The sequence below is a fragment of the Hyalella azteca genome, unplaced genomic scaffold, assembly GCF_000764305.2.
Source record: "Hyalella azteca isolate HAZT.00-mixed unplaced genomic scaffold, Hazt_2.0.2 contig14472, whole genome shotgun sequence".
NCBI lineage: Eukaryota > Metazoa > Arthropoda > Malacostraca > Amphipoda > Hyalellidae > Hyalella > Hyalella azteca.
This window is the reverse complement of record NW_025944354.1, coordinates 169,245-191,115: the sequence shown is the minus strand read 5'-3', so window position 1 is coordinate 191,115 and position 21,871 is coordinate 169,245. Positions and strand designations below refer to the sequence as shown.

The 21,871-nt window shown below is 36.7% G+C and overlaps 2 protein-coding genes across 5 annotated transcripts in view; both read right to left on the bottom strand.

Annotated features, from left to right (window-relative positions):
• Positions 1-1,136: 1,136 nt before the first annotated feature.
• Positions 1,137-3,590, bottom strand: LOC108679163 (keratin-associated protein 5-5-like). Its single transcript, XM_018167750.2, has 3 exons — positions 3,418-3,590; positions 2,082-2,221; positions 1,137-1,779 (listed from the first exon to the last, which is right to left on the bottom strand). The coding sequence occupies exons 1-3, from the start codon at positions 3,536-3,538 to the stop codon at positions 1,504-1,506; spliced, it is 537 nt and encodes a 178-aa protein (XP_018023239.1). The 5' UTR covers positions 3,539-3,590; the 3' UTR covers positions 1,137-1,503.
• Positions 3,591-6,047: 2,457 nt separating this feature from the next.
• LOC108679164 (protein amalgam) overlaps positions 6,048-21,871 on the bottom strand; it is a 137,087-nt gene continuing 121,263 nt past the window's right edge. For 2 of the 4 annotated variants that reach the window (XM_018167751.2, XM_047884071.1), the window contains 8 exons: positions 20,075-20,239; positions 19,403-19,917; positions 18,107-18,353; positions 17,372-17,499; positions 15,937-16,141; positions 12,367-12,432; positions 9,594-9,732; positions 6,048-9,090 (listed from right to left, as the gene is read on the bottom strand). In XM_018167751.2, the coding sequence (XP_018023240.1) occupies positions 9,626-9,732; positions 12,367-12,432; positions 15,937-16,141; positions 17,372-17,499; positions 18,107-18,353; positions 19,403-19,917; positions 20,075-20,239 (1,433 nt within the window). In that variant the 3' untranslated portion in view covers positions 6,048-9,090; positions 9,594-9,625. The remainder of the gene's footprint in view (positions 9,091-9,593; positions 9,733-12,366; positions 12,433-15,936; positions 16,142-17,371; positions 17,500-18,106; positions 18,354-19,402; positions 19,918-20,074; positions 20,240-21,871) is intronic. The other 2 variants (XM_047884070.1, XM_018167752.2) reach the window with 2 other exon arrangements.

Here is a 21,871-nt window from a genome sequence, read left to right as displayed (position 1 = left end):
AAGCTAGTCATAGTTTTGAAAAGGTCACTGAGACAAATCTAATGATGTATAAGACAAGACTTCACCATGGGCGCTTTGCCCCGTGACACGCGTGGGCCCGTTGCCCTACTAGGTATCATTTCAATTTATATCGCGTCAACATTTTATTTTAAAAGATAATAGTCTAAACTTGAACTCAAAATTGTCCCTATAAATATTACTTTCAAAATATAATACACAATAATTTCAAAAGCTTCATCTACAGTAATCGAAAAAGTTTTTTTTTTAGCAGAAAAAAAAACTTTTATCTGGGCTAAAACAGTTATTCACAAATAACTTAACAACGTAAACTCTTAGCAAAACGTAAATCCGTACACTTCATCCCTCGTGAAACAGTAGACCGGACGTAGAGAACACGGACCAATATCTGCCATACTTAGCGAGAAACCCGCTATGGGTCCGTGACCCGCAGTGGTCCGTTTGCCCCTTGTTACCCTAATATTTTTGAACGCACGCATTTTTTCATCCACGAAGGAGATGAAAATATCCCCTCGCTAGAAATATCTATCGCGTCAGCATATTATGAGCGACAACGAAGAGTTTTAACACGAATTCAACTTCACTTTCATGCTAAAATTGCCCAAATTTCATAGAAGTCAGAAAACTGTATATAGGTTTCCGATTATTTATTTGCATCAAATTGAATTCTCGACTAACTAACTAAACGCTCCGTTCTTTTGAAACAGAAATAAGTCCCTTAAGAAGCCCTAACAATTTTGAAATCCATAGTACTGAAGAATTTCCCTAAATACGACGTGGCAATTAAAGAATATTCTGAAAAAATTTATATGGATTTATAGTAAAGTTGTACCTCGAAATCGTGTTAATGAATTCGAGATCTAATCTATGCATCACATATGACCCGCACATCTTTCCTGCACAATCGCTATGCTATTTATTTGAATTAATTTATCCAATAGTTATGCCTATTATTTGCGAGTAATTATCAATAAACTATAGGTACTTCAAATGCCTGAAGATATGTTTGCGCCATAACGTGAGCTATTCACGCCAGAGTTAATTTACATAAGGAATAATTACTCAATAAAGCATCCACTACTCAACTCGTGAATTTTGACTATAATTTGCCGTAGAAATCAAAATTTTCTAAGAATTCCTAGAAAATTGTTTTGACCGGTAACTAAACTAAATACATAGTCGAACCCTATTATAGATATAATACATCGGAGTATATCATTTAAGGATAAATCAACAACGACCATACCTGAAATTATACTGAAACATAATAAGATTGAATGATTTAATTTGAGACTTTTATTTTAATGGGTGACCACTATACATCGGCAACGTTGTCCCTCATCCCCGAAATTCTTGGATGCTTGAAATGCACTAATTATGGTAATTTGCCTCAAAAACACTTCTGTTTTAACAGAATTCTCATGTAAAGAAGTCGATAAATGTTGGATATGTTGACGATGATGGGCAGGGTTGTCCATCATTCCATCAAGCACTGGGCGCAGGTTTACCCTTGCATGTTATCTCGCAACACAAACAGTCCAGGGAAGTGCACTCGACTACACTGCACCAGTCCTTTCCAGTGCACCAGCCGTTTCCACTGCACCAGTTTTTGTCAGTGCACCAGCCTCCTCCACTGCACCAGTCTCCTCCACTGCACCAGCCCCCTCCAGTGCACCAGCCTCCTCCACTGCACCACTGGTCTATTGCAGTGCAGGCATCAGTGCACCCACATGTCGGTGCGGTGCAGCAGGTGGTTTTGTTCTGCACATTTAACACAAATTACACAACATTTCTCGCAACAATCTTCACAAACATTAAAATAAAACAGATTTTTAAGTGCTTGAGGTTGACAGGATTTTGTGTTGGGAAAATTTAATTGTTATCTCCATGGATTTGTGTGGAACTTGAATCTTAGCTTCACCCATTCAGTCAATAATTGTAATAAAAAAATAATAAGTTTTCTAATATAAAGCAGGTCTGTTATTTATCCCAAAATATTAAATTTATATTTTGTATATTAATATACATTCTTTTAGCTGCAACACGTTGTCGGGAGGTGATACCTGCGCACAGGCGACGCAGGCGGGCGGAGGAGCGCAGGTTTCTGCGCAGGCGAGCCCCAGGCGAGAACAGCTGTCGCCTCCCGTACAGCAGGCGGCACTGCAGCCTGTCTTGCGCACCACACAGCGGCGCACCAACAACACTTCCATGCTTGAACAATTGTATGCAATTGTTGTATATATATACAACAATTGCATACAATGGTTGTATTTATACCTATAAATAGTTAGTATAGGTGGGCAAAATTTCTTCCTTCAAGCTGGTTTCATTGAATTCGTTTTATTGAATTCGTTTTAGAGAATTCGTTTTATTGAAAATTTTCTTATTAGTTTTTTCAATAGATCGAACAATATTTTTCATTTGCAATGGTAAATCGAAAATCTGAGTACCGATGGACATTTTTATTTCTTTAACAACGTTTCGAATATATCAAGCATTCATTTTCAAATTACAAGACGCATTTAATGATGGAATTTGGATCGACATTAGTATAAAATCATGTATAACGAATTCTCTGGTCCTCAATGAAACCTATAAATAGTTGTATAAGTACAAAAGTATGTTTTAAACTATTACTATGTGCCTCAGTGCTACTGATGTGATGCTTGTATACAACTATAATAGTTATTATGGTGTGTTTGTACATAGATTAGCAGGGATCAATCCATACATTCAGAGAATATATTGCATGTTAAGTTTAATACAGCAAATCAATCGTGAGATGCTAGATCTGCACGAGTGTCTAACAGACCATCATGTCTCATTATGTCACAATTACCTTAGTGATGGCATACTTTTTAGCGCATTTTCTCATTTATGGGAAAATGCACTATTGTGCTCGTCATGTCCGTCCGTCTGTCTGTCCGTCCGTTCGTCCGTCCGCGACTTTACGTTTTCGTCAACGAGAAAATGTTTGTCACTCACTGCAGTGAGTACTGAGTTATATTTTTTATCTTCAACAAACTTCCAATAACTTTGACATTTTGAATACAACGAATATAACAACAGTGATGTTATTATCCTTGCTTAGAATTATTAATGAAATAACTAATGTATCGATCAAATCAGCTTTTGTCTTGGCTGTGAATAAATAATTATAGTTTCAAATAAATAAGAAACATTACAAAAATTGTAGCCGAAGATTTCGTTTAAATTCTAATGTATACAATAGAAGAACCGCGCTACACTCATTGTAGCACTTTAAAATATGTTCATAAGTCGAGTTTTATGATTAATGAATGTTTTTTCTTGACTTTCCAGTATTACATTTTCCTTATAAGCTGAATCAGTATCTGGAGAAACATATAATAATTCGATTAGAACCTTCGCTGTACTCACCTATCACGAGCAGAATGAGATAAAGGGCTATCCCTAGGCATATGAAAGCAGCTAGAGGCCAGTCGGAAAAATTAGCTACTTTTTTAACTTCGTTGTCATCAGAACTTTGATATGATATCATACTGAAAACAAAATAATACTCCTTAATTCAGCCTTAAACTGTGTTCTCCTCGGCCTCATGATAGCGTCTATTTGAAATTTGTTTGGTGTCCGTTTCCATGACAACCAATGGTCACGATGAAGAGTCATATACCTATACATTTCGTTATTTCTTGATGCAAAAATTCCAATTTTCGAAGTTTGATAATGTTGATTGTCTTCGTTAGAATTATCGAAACATTTTTCATTGAAAAATCAATCAGAATTTAAGCCTTATGGAAGGTAATGAAAATGAAATTAAAATTCAATGCCGGATCCGCATATGTCATCATCCGCACTTGATGAAACATAACAATGCCATACGGGTGTTGTCCGACACTTGTCCAGGCGTCTTACTCCTACGCGTTTTACTGGTTGATTGACGGATTTGTTTTGTAAAGGTTGGGATCATATTGTCATTTCGAGTTATCTTTAATTCAGTTTATAGATTTTCAAGTCTTCACATTCCGCTGTTTCAGATTTAGTTACCCTTGCAGTTGCTCATGTTATTTGATTGTAGGATTTGTATTTGTATTTGGGACGTGATAACTCTGAAAAAGAACATTCTGAAGTCGGGCATTTACAATGGCCATCAGCCGTGCATCACATGTTCGTTTCAATAGTACAGGAGAGAAAAGGGAGATCAGACTAGGTAGAAGTGACATTAAAGCAGAGGCTATAGGGGTGTGAAAGTTCGTGTTAAGGGTGATATGAAAAAACAATGGGAATAGTATGTAATTCAATGGGGAATTTATTTTTGGCTTATTATTGCTATGTCCCGTTTTTTGTACTGTTGAATTTACATCCAGATTAGTTATGTTCGTATTAGATATGGGACCTCATATGCCCTGAATAAGTATTTGTGTTCTATCAAATTACTATTGATAATTATTCTTATTTTATTATTGTTTTTTTCCTTACACTATTCCGGCCTTTATTCTTACCAACCTCCCCATCTCCCCCATTCTCCATGCACTCTCCAAATATCGCTTTCCACTCTCAGTCATAGAGTTGCATACGTCAGAGCAGCAGTGCATACTACAGTGCAGCAGCAGCAGAGTATCTAACAGATCTGCGATCAGATTTAAATTCTTGCGGGAAGGATCACTTTCCGTGGCAGGGGCCAAGGCTGTTCAACGTCCTACCAAAGGATCTAAGAGAGGGGGAGTTCACCCTGGAGACTTTCAAGGGACGACTGGACGTGTTCCTGGGCACAATACCCGACCGTCCACCCCTGCACTACTACCTGTGGCGAGAAGCAAGCAACAGCATCGTGCATCAGGTGGCCCAAATGCGAAATGGATGCGCGAAAGTCAGAGGCGGCGATCCATCGTAGCCTGGGACTGCTACGTCTGAAAAACGTATTAAGGATACAAAGGAACTCAGAGGTCACTGAGTACGTCGATCGGGGTAGCTTCGACCACCCCAGCTACTTAATGACGTGGACTTGTTAGAGCCATATGGCTTCTCAAGAAACAAATTACAACTTTACAAGCATTAATGAAAGATAAATTTGAGGCTAAACCTCTTGGTGATACGATAGCATTTTTGTATTGATATTATTTCAATATTGCGCGGTAACTCTGTCAAGATTATCGAGTGAGACGAATCATAATTTTAGTAATTTCGAGGCCTACTAATAATGGAGTATATGCCAAAAAAATGTTTTCTTTGGGGCAGATTTTTATAGCAATGTCTGCACAAGGATAATTATTATTATGTTGTCTGCCATAGGCAAGTTATAACCATCTTGTCTGACTTGGACAAGCTTGCAATATATTGTTTGCAATAGGTAAATTCTCTACATCCTGTCTGTAAACGAACATTCTTACTATCCTGTTTGCCATACGCAAGTTTTTACTATTCTACCTGTCACTAGGCAATTTCTACTAACCTGCCTGCCACTAAGCTACTACCTCGTCTATTGTATACTAACAACGGTGCAAGCAATATTGTTATGAAAATTAAACATTGCTCATGAAACAATTTTACGAAAAAGAATAATGAGAATAATGAGAAAATTTAGAGCGAATTCCGTCATCCCCAATAAATTATATTAATTGACCGGTCACGGTGCTGATGCTGCTGTCCCTTATTTATTACAGGGTATGTATGTATATGCCCCGCCTATACTCACCTAACTTTTAGGAACAAAATTTTCCAGAAATCAAGTTCCTTCAATGAAGCAGTCGACAATTTTAAAAATAAATTTCAACTACTAGACGGATAGATCTCAATATTCATTCAAACAAAAAAACTTATTACTCCTGGCATAAGTTTCAAATATAAGATATATAAATCACCTTGCTCACTTAAATTCTACCAACCGTAAAGAGTAGTCCTCTATTTTCTAGAGTTAGGAGTCATTTAAGTTGCGCATTAAAAACTGTGTCCCAGAGATTACTTTTTTTAATTATAGGACTAGCGATTGTATATTGCGCATCCTGCCCTGGAAGAATGCTCGTCAGAAGGAAAATAATAAAACTCTGTAATATTCTTACTATTACATATATTCATAGCTACACAAGTACGCGTTTAAATGTACATGTACATCTTAGCAATGATCCGTAAGAAATCAACGTCTTTTACAGCTAGAAACTTAGTTCACTGACACAAAATTCCGTGCAATAATCCAAGAGAGAGTATTAAGCCATATAGGACGTAATACATTCACAAACAGTAAAAATCTCGAGAACATAGGCTGGTAAATACCAGCTGACAATTAACATTTCATAATAATTAGTTTATTGAAATTGAAAGCGTGTCATTGGGGTTAAAATTTTATCAATCGCATAGTGCAAAGTAAATTTTTAGTGTCCACTTTTAATAACGTAAAAAATTGACTTGAATTTGAATGTTTTATTTATGAACTATACATAAAAATCAATTTAAAAAAATGAACATGTTAACCAAATAGAATGCGGTCTAAAATTACTTTAGTTTAGTACTTGACTGAAAATAAAATGCATTGTAGATTTCATGAGATTTGTCAAGGCCAGAAAAAGTGGCAGTGAAGGTATATTACGCATGACAGAGATTTCGGTCTCATTATGAGAAAAATCTTAAAGTTTTCTTAAATGGAAATTTATTTATATCTTTTCAGAGATGCCAAAGTTTTTAAAAGTGATTTCATAACTGCGAAAATCAAGTGCAAGTAGCAGAAGAGTAACAAAAAACATTCGATAAATGTTAATTTGCGTGATGAAAATATATCCAGAAAAATCGACGTGACAGACATTGAGGAAAAATTAGAGAAACTTCAGATTGAATAGATTTTACACGGGGAGAATATCTGAGGCACAGTATCGTGGAAGATTAGCCATGTGATTGTGTTTCTTGTCTAAGATTAGCATTAACCATAGCAAAGTGACTTAAGCTCATAATAACACCGTGAAATTTTATGATAAACGAAAAAATTAATTGTAAATTCGAATTCTAAGACAGTCAAAACAAACTAATTTATCAGTTTCTCATTTTGAATAATAAATGATAGTTAATTTTTGTAATAACTTTAATATATTTTTCTGCCACACGAGGTTACGAGATAAAACAAATGAATTATGTTCACTTTAAATGAAAGATGACTTGATTCATAGAAATACCCTAAAAAATTGAATGATTTAGACATAACTGAGCGCGTGAGTGGTCAAACAAAGCATTATCTAGGAATATTGATGCTACACATTTTCCAATTTGATCAGATCTGTGTGATTTTAAGGATAGCGATGTCCAGTATTGACTGCACGAACACCGTGAAAATTAAATGCGGTTATCAGCTCTAGAAATGAAATTTTGTCACACTTCTGAAAAACACGGCACTAGAAATTCTTATTGTAAGATCAACAACTTTAAAAGAATCATCAATAGGTTGAAAATCTGTCATTACATAATTTAGATAACTTTTCGGTTTATACTTCTATATCTACGTGCCTATTCTGCAACCAAAGTTAAAAATTCCGGAAACGTCGTGACTGTAAAACCAAATTTTTTGAAGATTCTATATATACGCCAATATACGGTAGGAAGAATTTCTCTGCACGCGATCCCTCTTGACATTTAGCCAAACAAGAGGCACATCACTTTATTATACAATAATGTTCATCTTATCTCAACCGTACTGTTAAGCAGGTGGTATGGGGGGTCAATGTAAATTGCAATACTGAGCGACCAGACGACGATGAAAACAGAACAGTTCACCGGTACAGAGATCAGCGATCCAACATGAAATGTACTCCTGGAAAAACCTTAACCCTATGAATAATGTAGCACTTCTGAAGCATAGCTTTGTAACACTATAAAATAGACAAAAGTGAAACCATTTCGATTGTAAAAACGACGAAAATGCTGAAGAAATTTAGCCAACATCAGAAACTCTTGCGACAAATATTCTTAGACTGCAGAAAAATTTTCAATTGTTGCAATGACAGTTTTTTGAGGTAAGTTTCATGCAAAAGTGAGAAGCAACAATGAATAAAACATCAAGCTCCACTCTCGCTGATATATACAAACACTTGAGACTAATGCCGTTTCTATTTGGGATAAAATTAGCGTCTATGTTAGCCGTTGCAAAATAAATAAAAATAAAGAAATTATATTTTTTTGCTAAGAAATAAGATGCTATTCCTTAATATTATCACTTCTCGCTATTTATACAAAAAATTATGAATAGTATCTTCCTAATTTACGATTTTCTCTAAAATTCTGTAGAATTTTTTAAAACGCTGCGATGTATTGAGCTTGGCAAGAAGAAAGGATCAAATAGCTCGAGGGAAAGGCTAAGTCAAAGAGCCACATCATTCGAACTGTGGAAGGTTATCTTTAAAATTCAGCAGCTAGTGGAATTCAATATTAAGATATGAGAAAATTCATTCATTATTAAAATATTAGAAGTATCAAAACTTTGCAGTCGAAAGAGAAGTAATTTAAGAACACTCGTTGCGCTGAAACTGCCGTGCCTTGTTTGTATACGGAGAATCCTTTAATAGCAACTGGAATTTCGCACAAATAAATATAAGGAAATGTTTTGTCGCCAAGAGGAAGAGACGCGGCACTGTAGTGTCCAGGGGTCATGGAGTACGTCTTACACGAGAGCCTCGATGCTTTATATTTTTAAGATCTTCGAGAATTATATCAGGAAGATTAAATTTTATTGCATTGACAATTACATAACAAGAAAAAAAGGATTATACGTACATCATAGGCTTTTGTGTGAAAAATTAGATTAAAAAAAGCGAACATTTCAAGTCTTTGAAAGCTGAATTTTAGAACGGTAGAAATCATTCCTTTCTTGACGCAAAACCATTTAATCCTTCCGCAATCCTACAACCTACATAATTTTACATTCTACATCACGCATGCATGACATGCAGATGGTGAGACTTTCAAATAAGACGTCCTCCATGGATGTGTGTTCCAGTGATGAAAATTATTGAAGTGAAGACAAGACTTTCAAGCTGAGGCAAAAAATTTCAAATTCAGCTCAGCTACAATACAGTTCTTCGTAACTGACGATCACTCGAAACGCTTGCCATCGTTCTGTAAGACAGGAAAAGTTAAATTAAAATTGGAAACCACTATTTATTCAAGAAATCTATGATGAAGTCGTGTTCTGCTAGACATACAAAAAGAGTTGACAAGACGACACAAATGTTTTACGTGAAATTGTTGCGACCAATGCTGACCAAAATTTTATGAACAGCTATTCCTCAAAATATTCGCTCTCGAGATTATTTTTCAACGCGTTTTTCGGCAACTCATTGAGTAATCGATTGCCCATCCAGACGAATGATTTAAAAATTATTGATAAATATGTTCCACGTAATTAAGAATAGTACATAAAATATATCAATCACTAAATAGTCAAAAATAATAATTTGAAAGCAAAGAATAGTCCACAAAAATTCATATCTTTATAGAAAACGTTTTCCATGAAGACACGAATTTTGTGAACTATTCTTTGCTTTTAAATTTCTAATGAACTTTCGATTTAAGCAAACTTATGACACCAATTCTTGTTAAAAATAATTCACCAGACTCACGGGCATAACAGTAGCTAGGCCAGCCAGGAGACTCATTGCGAGGCGATGCTCAGTAACCTGAAGAGGCAGAGGCTCAGCAGCGAGGCACTCAGACTAGCTGAGGCAGCGGCGTTGGGGTGGCGGTGGCCTCCAGCTGTTTCTGGAACCAAGGCGTTCAATTAGCTTTATGTACCTAACCTAACCTAAGGGTACGCACACAGTGAAAGCAGGTTTGCCCGCGCGGGCAACCTGCTCCAACCTGCCACAAGAATGAACATAGGATAATAATGTAAGTGTTCACAGTGACAACTTGTACGAATAGGCTTCTGTATTCTATGATTTCAGGCGCCAGCCTGAGCAGGTAACCAGCACGCTGGCAACCTGCTTTCACCGTGTGCGTACCCTTACCTAACCTAAAGCGAGTTTTTACAGTTATTGGATTTTTTTTCTGACGTTTCTTAATGCGACGATATAACGAAATAATTAAAATTAACCTAACCTAAAGCGCGTTTTTACACCGTTATTGGAATTTTCCTGATGTTTTATTTTTAATGCGACGATATAACGGAATATTTAAAATAAAACAGTTTATTTCCATGTGTTAGATTATATAGAATAGAGCTTTTGATACAGTGTGTTCATATAACTTTCTCTAATAACGTTGATTGAGCAAAAATTGGTTCCATATTTTATATTTAGGGGAATGCAGAAAATTCGTAATTACGGTTTCGGTCAATTTCATGAAATTACTATAAGGTGTTGTATTTTTGCTTGAGAATGTTTCCATATTCTTACGAAGAACTTAATTACTGATTATCATTGTTACGTTGAATCCAGTAGACTTTTTAGGGCTAAAAGACAAGCCCTGGGGCCATACTTTCAAAACTCGCTAAGTGAACTGCAATAACTTTGGATCATGCATGGGTAGCATGAGTGCAATAATAAGGGATGATGGGTAGCATGAGTGCAATGATAAAATGGGGGAAAATTTCAATGTATTAGTTTGCACTAAAAAACAAATTGCTCTCGTGGAGATTTAGTTAATACTGGACTTTATTTCAGAGATCGATTCTACAATAATTTTGTGGAGATGTGTCTAGAGTGCTTGATTTGATCCTACTAATAATTTTCAAACGATTTTTTAAACAAAATTGCATCAATTTAATCAATGAGAAGCATGTGTAAAATTAAAATTCTCACACAATCATGAATAATTCCCTGATTGAAATATTTACGAAACGAATAGTGGTTATTAACAGAGATTTTAGATGATGGAACAAATAAATACTCATGTCAAAAGGCTTTACCCTATTAAAAATCATAAGCTCATATATATAAATGATTTCTAATTATAGTTAAAAATGCATTTTCTAAATACGTAAATATTAGACGAGCTAGTTTTTCAAGCCAAGCACATGCACACAAAGCCGTAGTTAAAAGATGTGAATTTTCAAGCATATTTTTCAAACGTAGAAGATAAGAATTAGTAAGGCAATAAAAAATTAGGCATTTTACTGGGCAGAGACTGACTTACTGGAATCAGAAGAGTTCAGAATTTCAGTAAAAATTAAGCATAATCGGGAGTAAATAATGAAATGGGGGAATCACATCTTTGTAACAAGAGAATATGAAAAATTTTTTGCTTATGAAGAGAAATGATTGCTCATTCAAATTTTCAACAAATTGGAACAATAATGGCATCTTAATTTACAAAATTCAGGAGAATCTAAGTTACAAAATTCCGACAAACAGCGCATTAATTTTTTTCCTCGAACGAAAACTCTTCAGTGATGTACTTTACGCAAGACAAGCTATAAAGAGTGCAGTTGTTAATTTTTTTAATTAAATAATTAAATATTAAATAAATAAATAAATAATTAAATATATTTAATTTTTAATTTTTTTTTATTTTTTTTTTTAATTCCGAAGAGAAGACCGAAAAAACACAATGTTTACGATTTTGACACAAGGATCACGAATGGAAATTTTACAAGAGCTGAGTTATGTTGAGTTATGATGGAACTTGAAGTACATAAGTACAAATAAGAACTTATGAACACATCTACACAACCGCTCATCTTCCATCATATCTAACTTCAGGTTGCGAAAATGTGAAAGTTCAGTGACTGTTGATCTAACAACTTAATTTACAATATTATATCGTCACCACAACATAGAGACGGATGAAACATACGGCTAATGTGACGGATGAAACATACGACTAATGTCAGTAAGGATATGTCATCTTCTTTTCGCGCTTCACTAGTCAAACTGTGGTTTAGCTGCGTTTGTTGTCATGCAAGAGGCTATGTCAAGAACTCCGACATTAAAGTTTATGTGCTGATACTTTACGGTGATTGATTGACAGTAAAATTTTTATTAATGCGCACTTGCCCCTTGCACGTTTCCACACGCCGGGTTCATGAGTTAAGTAAATAAATATCAAGCAAGACCATTAAATTATTTTTAAGTATGATAATTTAAAATCAAATCACAGTGAGACCAATGAACATTACGAAAGCGATCGGCATTTTATTGCAGCAGATAGAAGAGCCTCGTATATGTTAAAGCTTTTTAGCGCAACACAGAGAAAGACGCATACGGATGTTAGTGCAAGCTAGTTAAAGAAAGGCAACTAGTACCTTAGTTACATGTTAGTGCAAACTATAAACATTTTCCAAAAATTTGTGCAAGCTCGAGATAAAACGACGTTCATTTTTTGTAAGAGAGCAGCCGAAGAAATCTACAATCGCTTTACGAAGTATCACATTTCGTTGTTCTGTTCTGAACAGACCTTTATCCATGCCAGCGAGTGCGTCTTTGTTGTCCCCGAGTTGGATGAGTGATGTGGGAGGTAGAGCTGTGAAAAGCATGCAATCGGTGACTGATTTCGTAACATTAATAGAGCAGGGGCCATACTTTCAAAACTCGCTAAGTGAACGTAAGTACTTACGCTCTATTTTGGATTTGACGGCCTTGAGCGTTTGGATTTGATGGCCTTGGTAGTTTCGAGTAAAAAGGGACGGCCTTGGTGGTTTAAAGTAAAGAGGCCGTCAATGATTGGCGGATGAACTTACGATCTCTTAACTTTTTTTGAAAATATAGGCACAGGGGCAACACTTTCAAAACTCGCTAAGTGAACGTAAGTACTTACGCTCTATTTTCTTGTCTATGATTGGTGGATTTTGCTTGAAAGGCCGTCAATGATTAGCGGATGAACTTACGATCTCTTAACTTTTTTTGAAAGTATAGGCCCAGAACTCCACCAGATGCCGAAGGTTGACAAAGTTAAAGTGCACAGCAATAATGACAAAAGACATGACTGGTGCGTACCGTTACTTAAGAATGAAAGTGTGATTAACCACGATGATATGGGCTGAATCCATTCATGTGTTGGTTAATTGCGAAAAATTAATGAAAATTTCATGAATTATTTGATAATATCACTGAATCCATGGCCTGCAAGAGACTCCACCAGGTGTTGATAAGCGGGATTCGTTCAAAAAGCCATTCAGTGAACCAAACAAATAAACCGAATTTCAAACAATGCCTCATCTTTTCAAATTTTTAGCTTGAACTTACTTGGTAACGTTGAATATTGTAGAGCAATTGAAAAGAAATTCATCAAAATATTTTCTTGCGTAAAGGCAGTGCTTAGTAGGAAAGAATGTGAACAAAACGTAGCTTATTATTACCCGTTGAAACTTGAACCAGCATCTCAAAATGAATATTAATTTTTGTCTAATTTTGGATGAACAACGAATGACGACATTAGTCCCGTCATAAAACTTCGTACAAAGTTTATAGGTACCTTATGTTCCGTTGTGCATATAATACAGGTTTTTATAGTTTCTGACTTAACTTATCCAAATCACTCCCTGTATTTGCATAAGATTTGAAATATCTAAGATGGAGCAGCAACATTACCGCAAAATTCACATGATAACACCGAAATTAATAGAACCCGGAATTATATTTAACGCTTACATTGATTGCAGTTTTTCATGACTAATTTGATGACGACTTTGGTTGCGTCTCTATATTTCCATGAATTGATTGAGGGCTGAGTCCATAACTACCATTTAATAAATTTGTAAGACGGATAAGTAATTCCAATTACAACAAAATTTTTGGTGATTCAAGGAAGCAACAAATTCTAAGAATTGGTCGCGTTATAAAAACTTAGTGAATGCACTGAACATTCAAATGCACTCCTCTTTGCTGATGTAATTCTTAATGAATCACAACTTGATTTATATTTTATTTAATTATACCTGGGTTTTTTATTAGATATGCTTGTATTTATTGGCCTTCCGCTCAGGTAATAAAATAATGAAATTTTCGATGATTATTTTATACAAATAACCAAAAATTGGGAAATTATAATACGTTTCTAGTGAACCAATAAAAGATTTCATGTGGTTCTTCTATAGGAATATCACTGCTGCTTGATGTTATGCTTTACTGCACTCGTAGGTAGAATGAAATAAATAAGTATAAATAAGCTCAATATTGTATCAACCTGTATTGATAATCCAATTAGGTTAAGAACACACGAGAAAATAAGCGCACAAAAAAATTTTTTAGAGGTGGGAACGAACAATTTTAGGTACGTAAAGACGCGCAGTTTTTTAAAAGCATGCTATGTGAACGAAAAATTTTCCAGCACAAAAAGTGAAACAATGAAATTGAATGAGTATTTATATATTGGGGAAAAAGGATGAAAATCGGGGCCTTACTCATATAGGTATCTAGCTAGACTTTCTAAAATGCGAAGGACAACGATATCAAAAAATCAAAAAAAATTTTGATTTCAAGCAAAAAAATTGTTTAATTTTAGGCAAAAAAAATTTTTTTAATAAAAAAAAATTTTTTTCACAAAAATATCATTTGACATGAAAATTCCATTCGTCAACAACGCTTAACTCTGCACCCACTAGTCCGGAGAACAACAAAACAATAAACTAGAAATCAGTCAACGGACTTTGAACGTAAACGACTCGAGTCATGCGGGTACGGCGATGTATAACGTAGGATAAAGAATGGATCACTGGTGCACAACATATATGTATGCATGATTGGATCACAACGAATAAAAGAAATAAACGTGGTAATGAAAACCTTCGTCTAAAACTGAAGCTTCTTAATTGCAAACGTTAAATCAGAAGCTACAGAAATCGGCCGAATGGGTTGTTAAACGAGAGTTATTCCGTACTCGAGTCCATATAATACCTAACGGTATTGTTTACGAATCATCTATAGAGTGCATGTGTATTCATCAATAATGTACACTTCCAAAATGACTGCAATGCTCCAGTAATGCTAAACAAAGTTATTTGAGTGCTATTATTATTAAAGACTTTCTAACGTGAACAGATTATTTCTATAGTGATAGACGTGGTTTTTGTGACAAGTTTGATAAGGAACGACACTCGTTAAGTAGCCGACTTATTGATTGTGAACCAATTTCTTCCAAGGCCACAACATAGACAAATATATCAAAGTCCAAGGCTTTTAATTCTATATAAAAAATTCAGCAAACTCGCTTTTAATGCGGGCAAATTGTATCAGAATAAAAGATGAAATATTGCATTGAATTACTAGTCTAAAATCCTTTACCGTTCAAGTGTTCAATGAAAAACGGTGAGAGAAACTGTAGAAAAATATTGATCATGAAATCCGTGAAGACGAAAAAGACCCACGAGCCAAATGTGTGAGAACAACCAAGTTGTGCATGCAGATAAACTTATTTATTTTAGTGGGAGAATATTTTTATTAGGATAATACGGAAATTATTGAAGCAAGAACATCAGTGTAAATTTACTAATGAATTTGCCCACTGAAGTGGTGATCATCACACTTTTACTGAAGGTCCTTGCAATATTCCACACCAGTTTTACCAATCATCAATATCAAATCCGAGGAAAAATCCGATCAATATGAAAATATAAGGGCCATCAGTACTGAATGTTTTATTCAGCACGGTCAATTAGAACAAAATTCAGTTTCCAAATCACCATACCCATGAGTCAACAAACGTATAAATGCTTTATACACACGTCTTCTGTAATATTTTTAACCACACTTCATAATTGAATTTTAGATGGTAAAACCCACATGCCCATCACTTTTTTTTGTATAAGATCAATCGTTTTATTGTTTCCTTTTTTCTATTAGATATCGCTTATATTCCGTTCTCCTCAAACTTGAATACTTCTTATACTTTTTCAGTTTACGTTCGGTTTACGGTGAAAACCGAATACCAGATTATACCTTCGGTTCTAATGTCTGATTTTCAAACGTAGGATTATTTTCCTTTGCCTGATTTTCGTTAAGAATTTATAGTTAGACGAAAAGAACATACCTTTCCTGGTGGAGAAGTTGAAGGTGACGTCCGCTGAAGGCTTAACAGAGTTGCGGATGACGAGCACACCATCGTAGTCGGTAGCGCGTTCCAGGTCAGCGACGGTGCGCTCGAAGCTCCGCGATGGACCGGCGTCCTGCGCACCTTCAGCCACGTCCTCGGCGATCTCCATCCACTCGCCAGGCTCATCGGTGCTCTCGTTTGCCTGTAAAATGCTTAGCCTCTTAACGCCTAGAATACAATAATACTATAATAGAATAAAAAACTGATTAGATTCGTCGGGGTGTCCATTAACTTGGAAATATGCATTGTCTCAGCCTGCGTATTCAATCAACGCCCGATCAAGCGCATCGCCGTATTGGGTGCGGTGCCCCTCAACAGCGTCTTTCCATACAATTCCATTTCCCTGGAGCTATATTTTGCGTCGTTATAATTCAAGTTTTGCACTAGTGACTTGCACGACTACGATGTGCGAACGTTCTTTATTTGTGCTCGTAGTTTTTACACACTACGTAGTTTTGCACACACAGTTACACATCTGAAATTTCAAAAAATGCCCGAGAAATTAAAAACTTGAAGTTGTGAATTCTATCAACATATTTTCATGGGTCCGTTCATGAATTTCCACAAAACCCCCGAATAATTGAAGTGTAGCATTTGTTCAGGAACAAAGCTCGAGTGCGCGATTTGGGGAAAATATGAATCCATTATGTTTATTCCACATGTGCCATAGTTGTGTAGTGGTTAGAAGTGCATGTGGGAGTGAAGTCTACGCTGGTAATCTGATAAAGTTGCGGTGGCTGAACTTGAGGTAGTTTTCAACGTCACTATAATTACGGGGATCGTTTTTTTTGGCGTAGTAGAAAAATAGGGCATAAATTCAACCACATTTTGTTTTATTTTAGCAAGTATGTGTGAGGGCGAAGCTGAAATGTGGCTCCAGCACTCATTCTATATCCCCCACGAAAGTCGGTCATGAGGTAATGGCTAAGACTGCGGTCATGGGCGGTGATGAGGGCGGTGATGTTACAACACTGACCTTAGTCTTGCGGTAGGTGATGGTGTAGGGGTGATGGAGGCATGGATGTTCCATCACTGACCTTAGTCTTGCGGTAGGTGATGGTGTAAGCGGTGATGAGGCGGTGATGTTTCAACACTGAGCTTAGTCTTGCGGTAGGTGATGGTGTAGGCGGTGATGAGGGCGGTGATGTTCCATCACTCACCTTAGTCTTGCGGTAGGTGATAGTGTAGGCGGTGATGAAGGCGGTGATGCTCCATCACTGACCTTAGTCTTGCGGTAGGTGATGGTGTAGGCGGTGATGTTTCATCACTCACCTTAGTCTTGCGGTAGGTGTTAGTGTAGGCGGTGATGTTCCATCACTGACCTTAGTCTTGCGGTAGGTGATAGTGTAGGCGGTGATGTTCCATCACTGACCTTAGTCTTGCGGTAGGTGATGGTGTAGGCGGTGATGGGGTAATAGCTCTCCGTGGTCCACGTGAGTGTGTAGGAAGATTCTTCAGCGCTGTGAGGATCGCTTGTGATGGCGGGAGCACTTGGAGCATCTGAAATATACAAAATTATTGAGTACTTAAATATAAAATGAAAAAGTGACCATCACTACGAGAATATTTATTGGTGAGCAGCACAGAATAATTGTTGTTATCTTATACTTATAAATTGGTTCTGGTTTAGGCCGAAACCATAGTTATTGATACATTTTTTCTATCAATCATACTCTTGTTTTTTTTTATACACAAGAAGTTCGATAACATGATTTCTAAAGCACCCGTTCTTCTATAAATTTAACCACAAAATCATCCTAATTCCAAATAATTATCTTGTCGATGATTAGTAACAATAACCTTCCAAGAAATATGATCTGTCACTGCCCGTATCTCAACATAATAATCTTGGGTCAGTTTGATCTCCTAATCTGGGGTTCGAATAACTACCCGTCAATTTGACCTCCTAATCTGTGGTTCGAATAACTACCCGTCAATTTGACCTCCTAATCTGGGGTTCGAATAATCACCGGTCAGTTTGATCTCCTAATCTGGGGTTCGAATAATTGTTCGAATAATCACCGGTCAGTTTGATCTCCTAATCTGGGGTTCGAATCGAATAATCACCGGTCAGTTTGATCTCCTAATCTGGGGTTCGAATAACTACCGGTCAGTTTGATTTCCTCGAAGACAGCGCCGTATTTGTTCGAAGCGCTGCACTGGTACACGCCGAAGTCAGCTTCCGACACTTGTTCGATGGTCAGGAGGTGGCGGTGGCCACCTTCGTGTACCTCGGCCATGGTGTCGCGGTCAACAGGTTTGTTGTCGTGTGTCCACTGAACCTCGGCCGCAGGATTGGCATGCACCACGCATACGAGCTCCACCTTGTCGCCGTTACCGGTGTGCACGATCTCCTGTTCGTGGTCACGGTTGTTGAGAAGAGGAATTTCTAATTAAGTTACTAAGTAGAAGTTCTTCATTGATGATTTATCTTATTAAGTTACTATGTAGAAGTGATTCATCGATGATTCATCGATGATTGAATGACATATCTTGTGAAGTTACTGTGTAGAAGTGCTTCATTGATGATTGAATGATATATCTTATGAAGTTGCTATGAAGAAGTACTTCATCGACGATTGAATGATATATCTCATGAAGATACTCTGTAGAAGTATGATTGAATGATAGGTATATCATATGATTATGAAGTTACTGTGTAAAAGTGTTTCATTGATTATTGAATGATGTATCTTATGAAGTTACTATGTAGAAGTGCTTCATTGATGATTGAATGATATATCTTATGAAGTTACTATGTATAAGTGATTCATAGATGATTGAATGATGTATCTTATGAAAATACTATCTAGAAGTGCTTCATCGATGATTGAATGATATATCTTGTGAAATTACTATGTAGAAGTGCTTCATGGCTGATTGAATGATATATCTTATGAAGTTTCTATGTAGAAGTGCTTCATCGATGATTGTGATGAGTAAAAATGAAGTTGCAGATCATAAAAAATGTTCATAAAATTAGACGAAACTTAGACTTCATTGAAAATACATTTTTAGTTTTAGCAAGTTTAATGATACTGAGAGTCAAGATGTACAACACAGTTAAATCCGGTAATAAAATAAATGTTAATTCTTTATTCAACTAGTTTTACTCGTCAAACCTTTGTTCTATGCAGGGTAACCCTAGTTACCAGAACTAAAGAAACGAGTAACACTGATGAAGGTTAGTCCATCCCTATAATATGGGCTATTCAAGTGCTATTAAACCAGAATTACCAGGGCTTTACAGACGAAAAACTGTGATGACGGCAAATGTATAAGCAGACCATGGATTAGTTACTCCTAACTGTTGACGGTAACCCTAGTTACGGAGCCTTTAAATGCGAGTAACATTGACAAGGGTAACAACATTTAAATCATTATACAATGGACGGAACCTGACCTTCTCAGTGCGAATCTCGGGCGGGTAGAAGACGACGACTTCACGCGTGCCTTTAGCAGGCTCGCCTACTCCGTTCTGGGCAAGACACTCGTAGGTGCCGTGGACGTGGCGGTCGACCTCCTCGAAGATGATGCTAGTGCCGCGCTCCTGAGCTTCTCCAGAGGGCATCTTGCCTCCTTGTTTGGTCCATGTGATCGTTGGCTTGGGATTGCCATCAGCGTTGCAGTCCAGATCGGCTTTGTCGCCCTTGATTGCTTCGATAATCTTATGTTCAGGTTTCACCGTTGCTGAGAAGTATACGTCTAAAGTATGAGTTACGTTAATGTTCATGTCCGGGGTTTGGTAGGTGCAACTGTAGTAGCCTGAGTCGCTCTTGCGTACGTTTGTGATAGTGAATACGTTGTCTTGAATGGAATAACGATCGTCTTTCACGAAGAAGAAAGTATCGCCGGATATCAATTGTTCTGCTTTACTATCATCGAAGTACCTGCGTTTCATAAGTAGCGCACTGTCATCTGCACAGAGCGGAGCTCATGTTAGATGAGATAAAATGTTCTAGGTCTAAAAGATGATATACAGGGACATTTCAAAAATGATCTCCTAGAAAAATCTGGCAGGAAATCGTGGTAGAAATGCAAATTTTACGGTCTTTCATGGCTCGAAGCTACTTACACTTGGTGCCGGAGGTGCAGGGAATGTTTACAGTTTCCCCGACAGTCGGATTGAAGACCATGGGCTGTACGTTGAAACTGGGCACCTCGTGCTTCCCGCCCTTCTCGTCATCATCAGCAGCGCCTGCGTCGTCGTAGTCGTATTGTTCCTGGCCCAATCCAATGTCTGCACACCAGGAAAATATTCAGCAATTTTTAACAATTAGATTCGGATGAGAGAAAATATTTGAAAACAACAACGGGGAGTGAGACTGTTTTGCAACATTAAGGTTGACTTAATATAGGTCCGAGTCAGAATAATATACGGAACAGAACTTGAGAGGTGCAGTTGAAATTAATAGAAAACAAATTTTATACAATACTCCAATTACTGGAAATTATCTACATCGGTAACATTTTCTAACATCAAAAAGCTAAATTGAGAAATGAGCTTTTCGGAAACAAGAGGGGGGGGATGAAATCTCAACCGTACACGCAGAAAAGTCAAGGCTGTGGTGACCTTCAAGCGCTTCACTCTTGGAGGCACAAATTTAAAATCGTAAATGCCAGCTGCAGGGGCGCTAATTGCATGCCACCTCATTAGGCCAAGCCTGCCAAGTCTTGATTACGAAACTTTCTCGCGGCCTTCTAGGTAAAAACTTTGGGGAAAAATCGATGAATATATGTATTATGTGTATATTTGTAGAGGATGAAACTTACTTGGAACATTAAGGCAAAGACTGCGGTAAAGAATCGATGAATATATGTATATATTTGTAGAGGATGAAACTTTCTCGCGGCCTTCCAGGTAAAAACTTTGGGGAGGAATAGATGAATATATGTTTATATTTGTAGAGGATGAAACTTACTGGGAGCATTAAGGGAAAGAATCGATGAATATATGTATATATNTGAATATATGTGTATATTTGTGGAGGATGGAACTCACTGGGAACATTTAGGTTTTAGGCAAAGACTGCGGGGAAGAATCGATGAATATATGTATATATTTGTGGAGGATGGAACTCACTGGGAACATTTAGGTTTTAGGCAAAGACTGCGGGGAAGAATCGATGAATATATGTGTATATTTGTAGAGGATGAAACTTACTGGGAAAATTAAGGCAAAGACTGCGGGAAAGAATCGATGAATATATGTATATATTTGTAGAGGATGAAACTCACTGGGAACATTAAGGCAAAAAAATGCGGTAAAGAACTGACGATAGATTATTATATAAAGGGCGAATCTTAATAGGGGATGAAGGTTTCCTCTATAGGTAAATGCTGCGGAAAGGAGCTGATAAACATTGAAAACCATATCTCATCGTAATTATTAAAGCTGAAATTGAACATGGCTATTTAACCATGTAGATAATACTTGATGGCAATCTAATAATTAAATCAGAAACTTAGACCGTGTAGTATAGCTCGGGTCTATGTCTTGCGCACGTAGGTATATATATATATATATAGTGAGGTTGTATTGTCACATGCTACAGTGGCTTATCATTTAAGAAAGAAAGGAAGATGGGAGTAAGTCATGTAAACAGAAGACATTTTCAAAATGAAATCCGAGCTCATGGAAATTCGGCAGCCATAGTTACTAATACTCAAGAAATTTTGAACGTTTTAACGATCCCATGTGACCGAAAAATTACTGCGAGTCATTGATCTGTCGATGTGCTTAGGAGAGATACCAGTTTATAACTAGAAATTACCAAGTACCAGTCTTACGAGAAATTGCAGATTTTACCAGCCACAAATAAGTAAAGTAAAAAACAACACACTTGTGTATTCTTTCAAAATCCACTTTTAA

Bases quoted from the DNA above. Each gene is read 5' to 3' on its own strand.
- LOC108679163 (XM_018167750.2), bottom strand. From the start codon at position 3,538: ATGATATCATATCAAAGTTCTGATGACAACGAAGTTAAAAAAGTAGCT. The intron at 2,222-3,417 runs GTGAGTACAGCG...CAAGCATGGAAG, and splicing joins TCTCATTCTGCTCGTGATAG to TGTTGTTGGTGCGCCGCTGT. The intron at 1,780-2,081 runs GTATCACCTCCC...TTAAATGTGCAG, and splicing joins CCTGCGTCGCCTGTGCGCAG to AACAAAACCACCTGCTGCAC.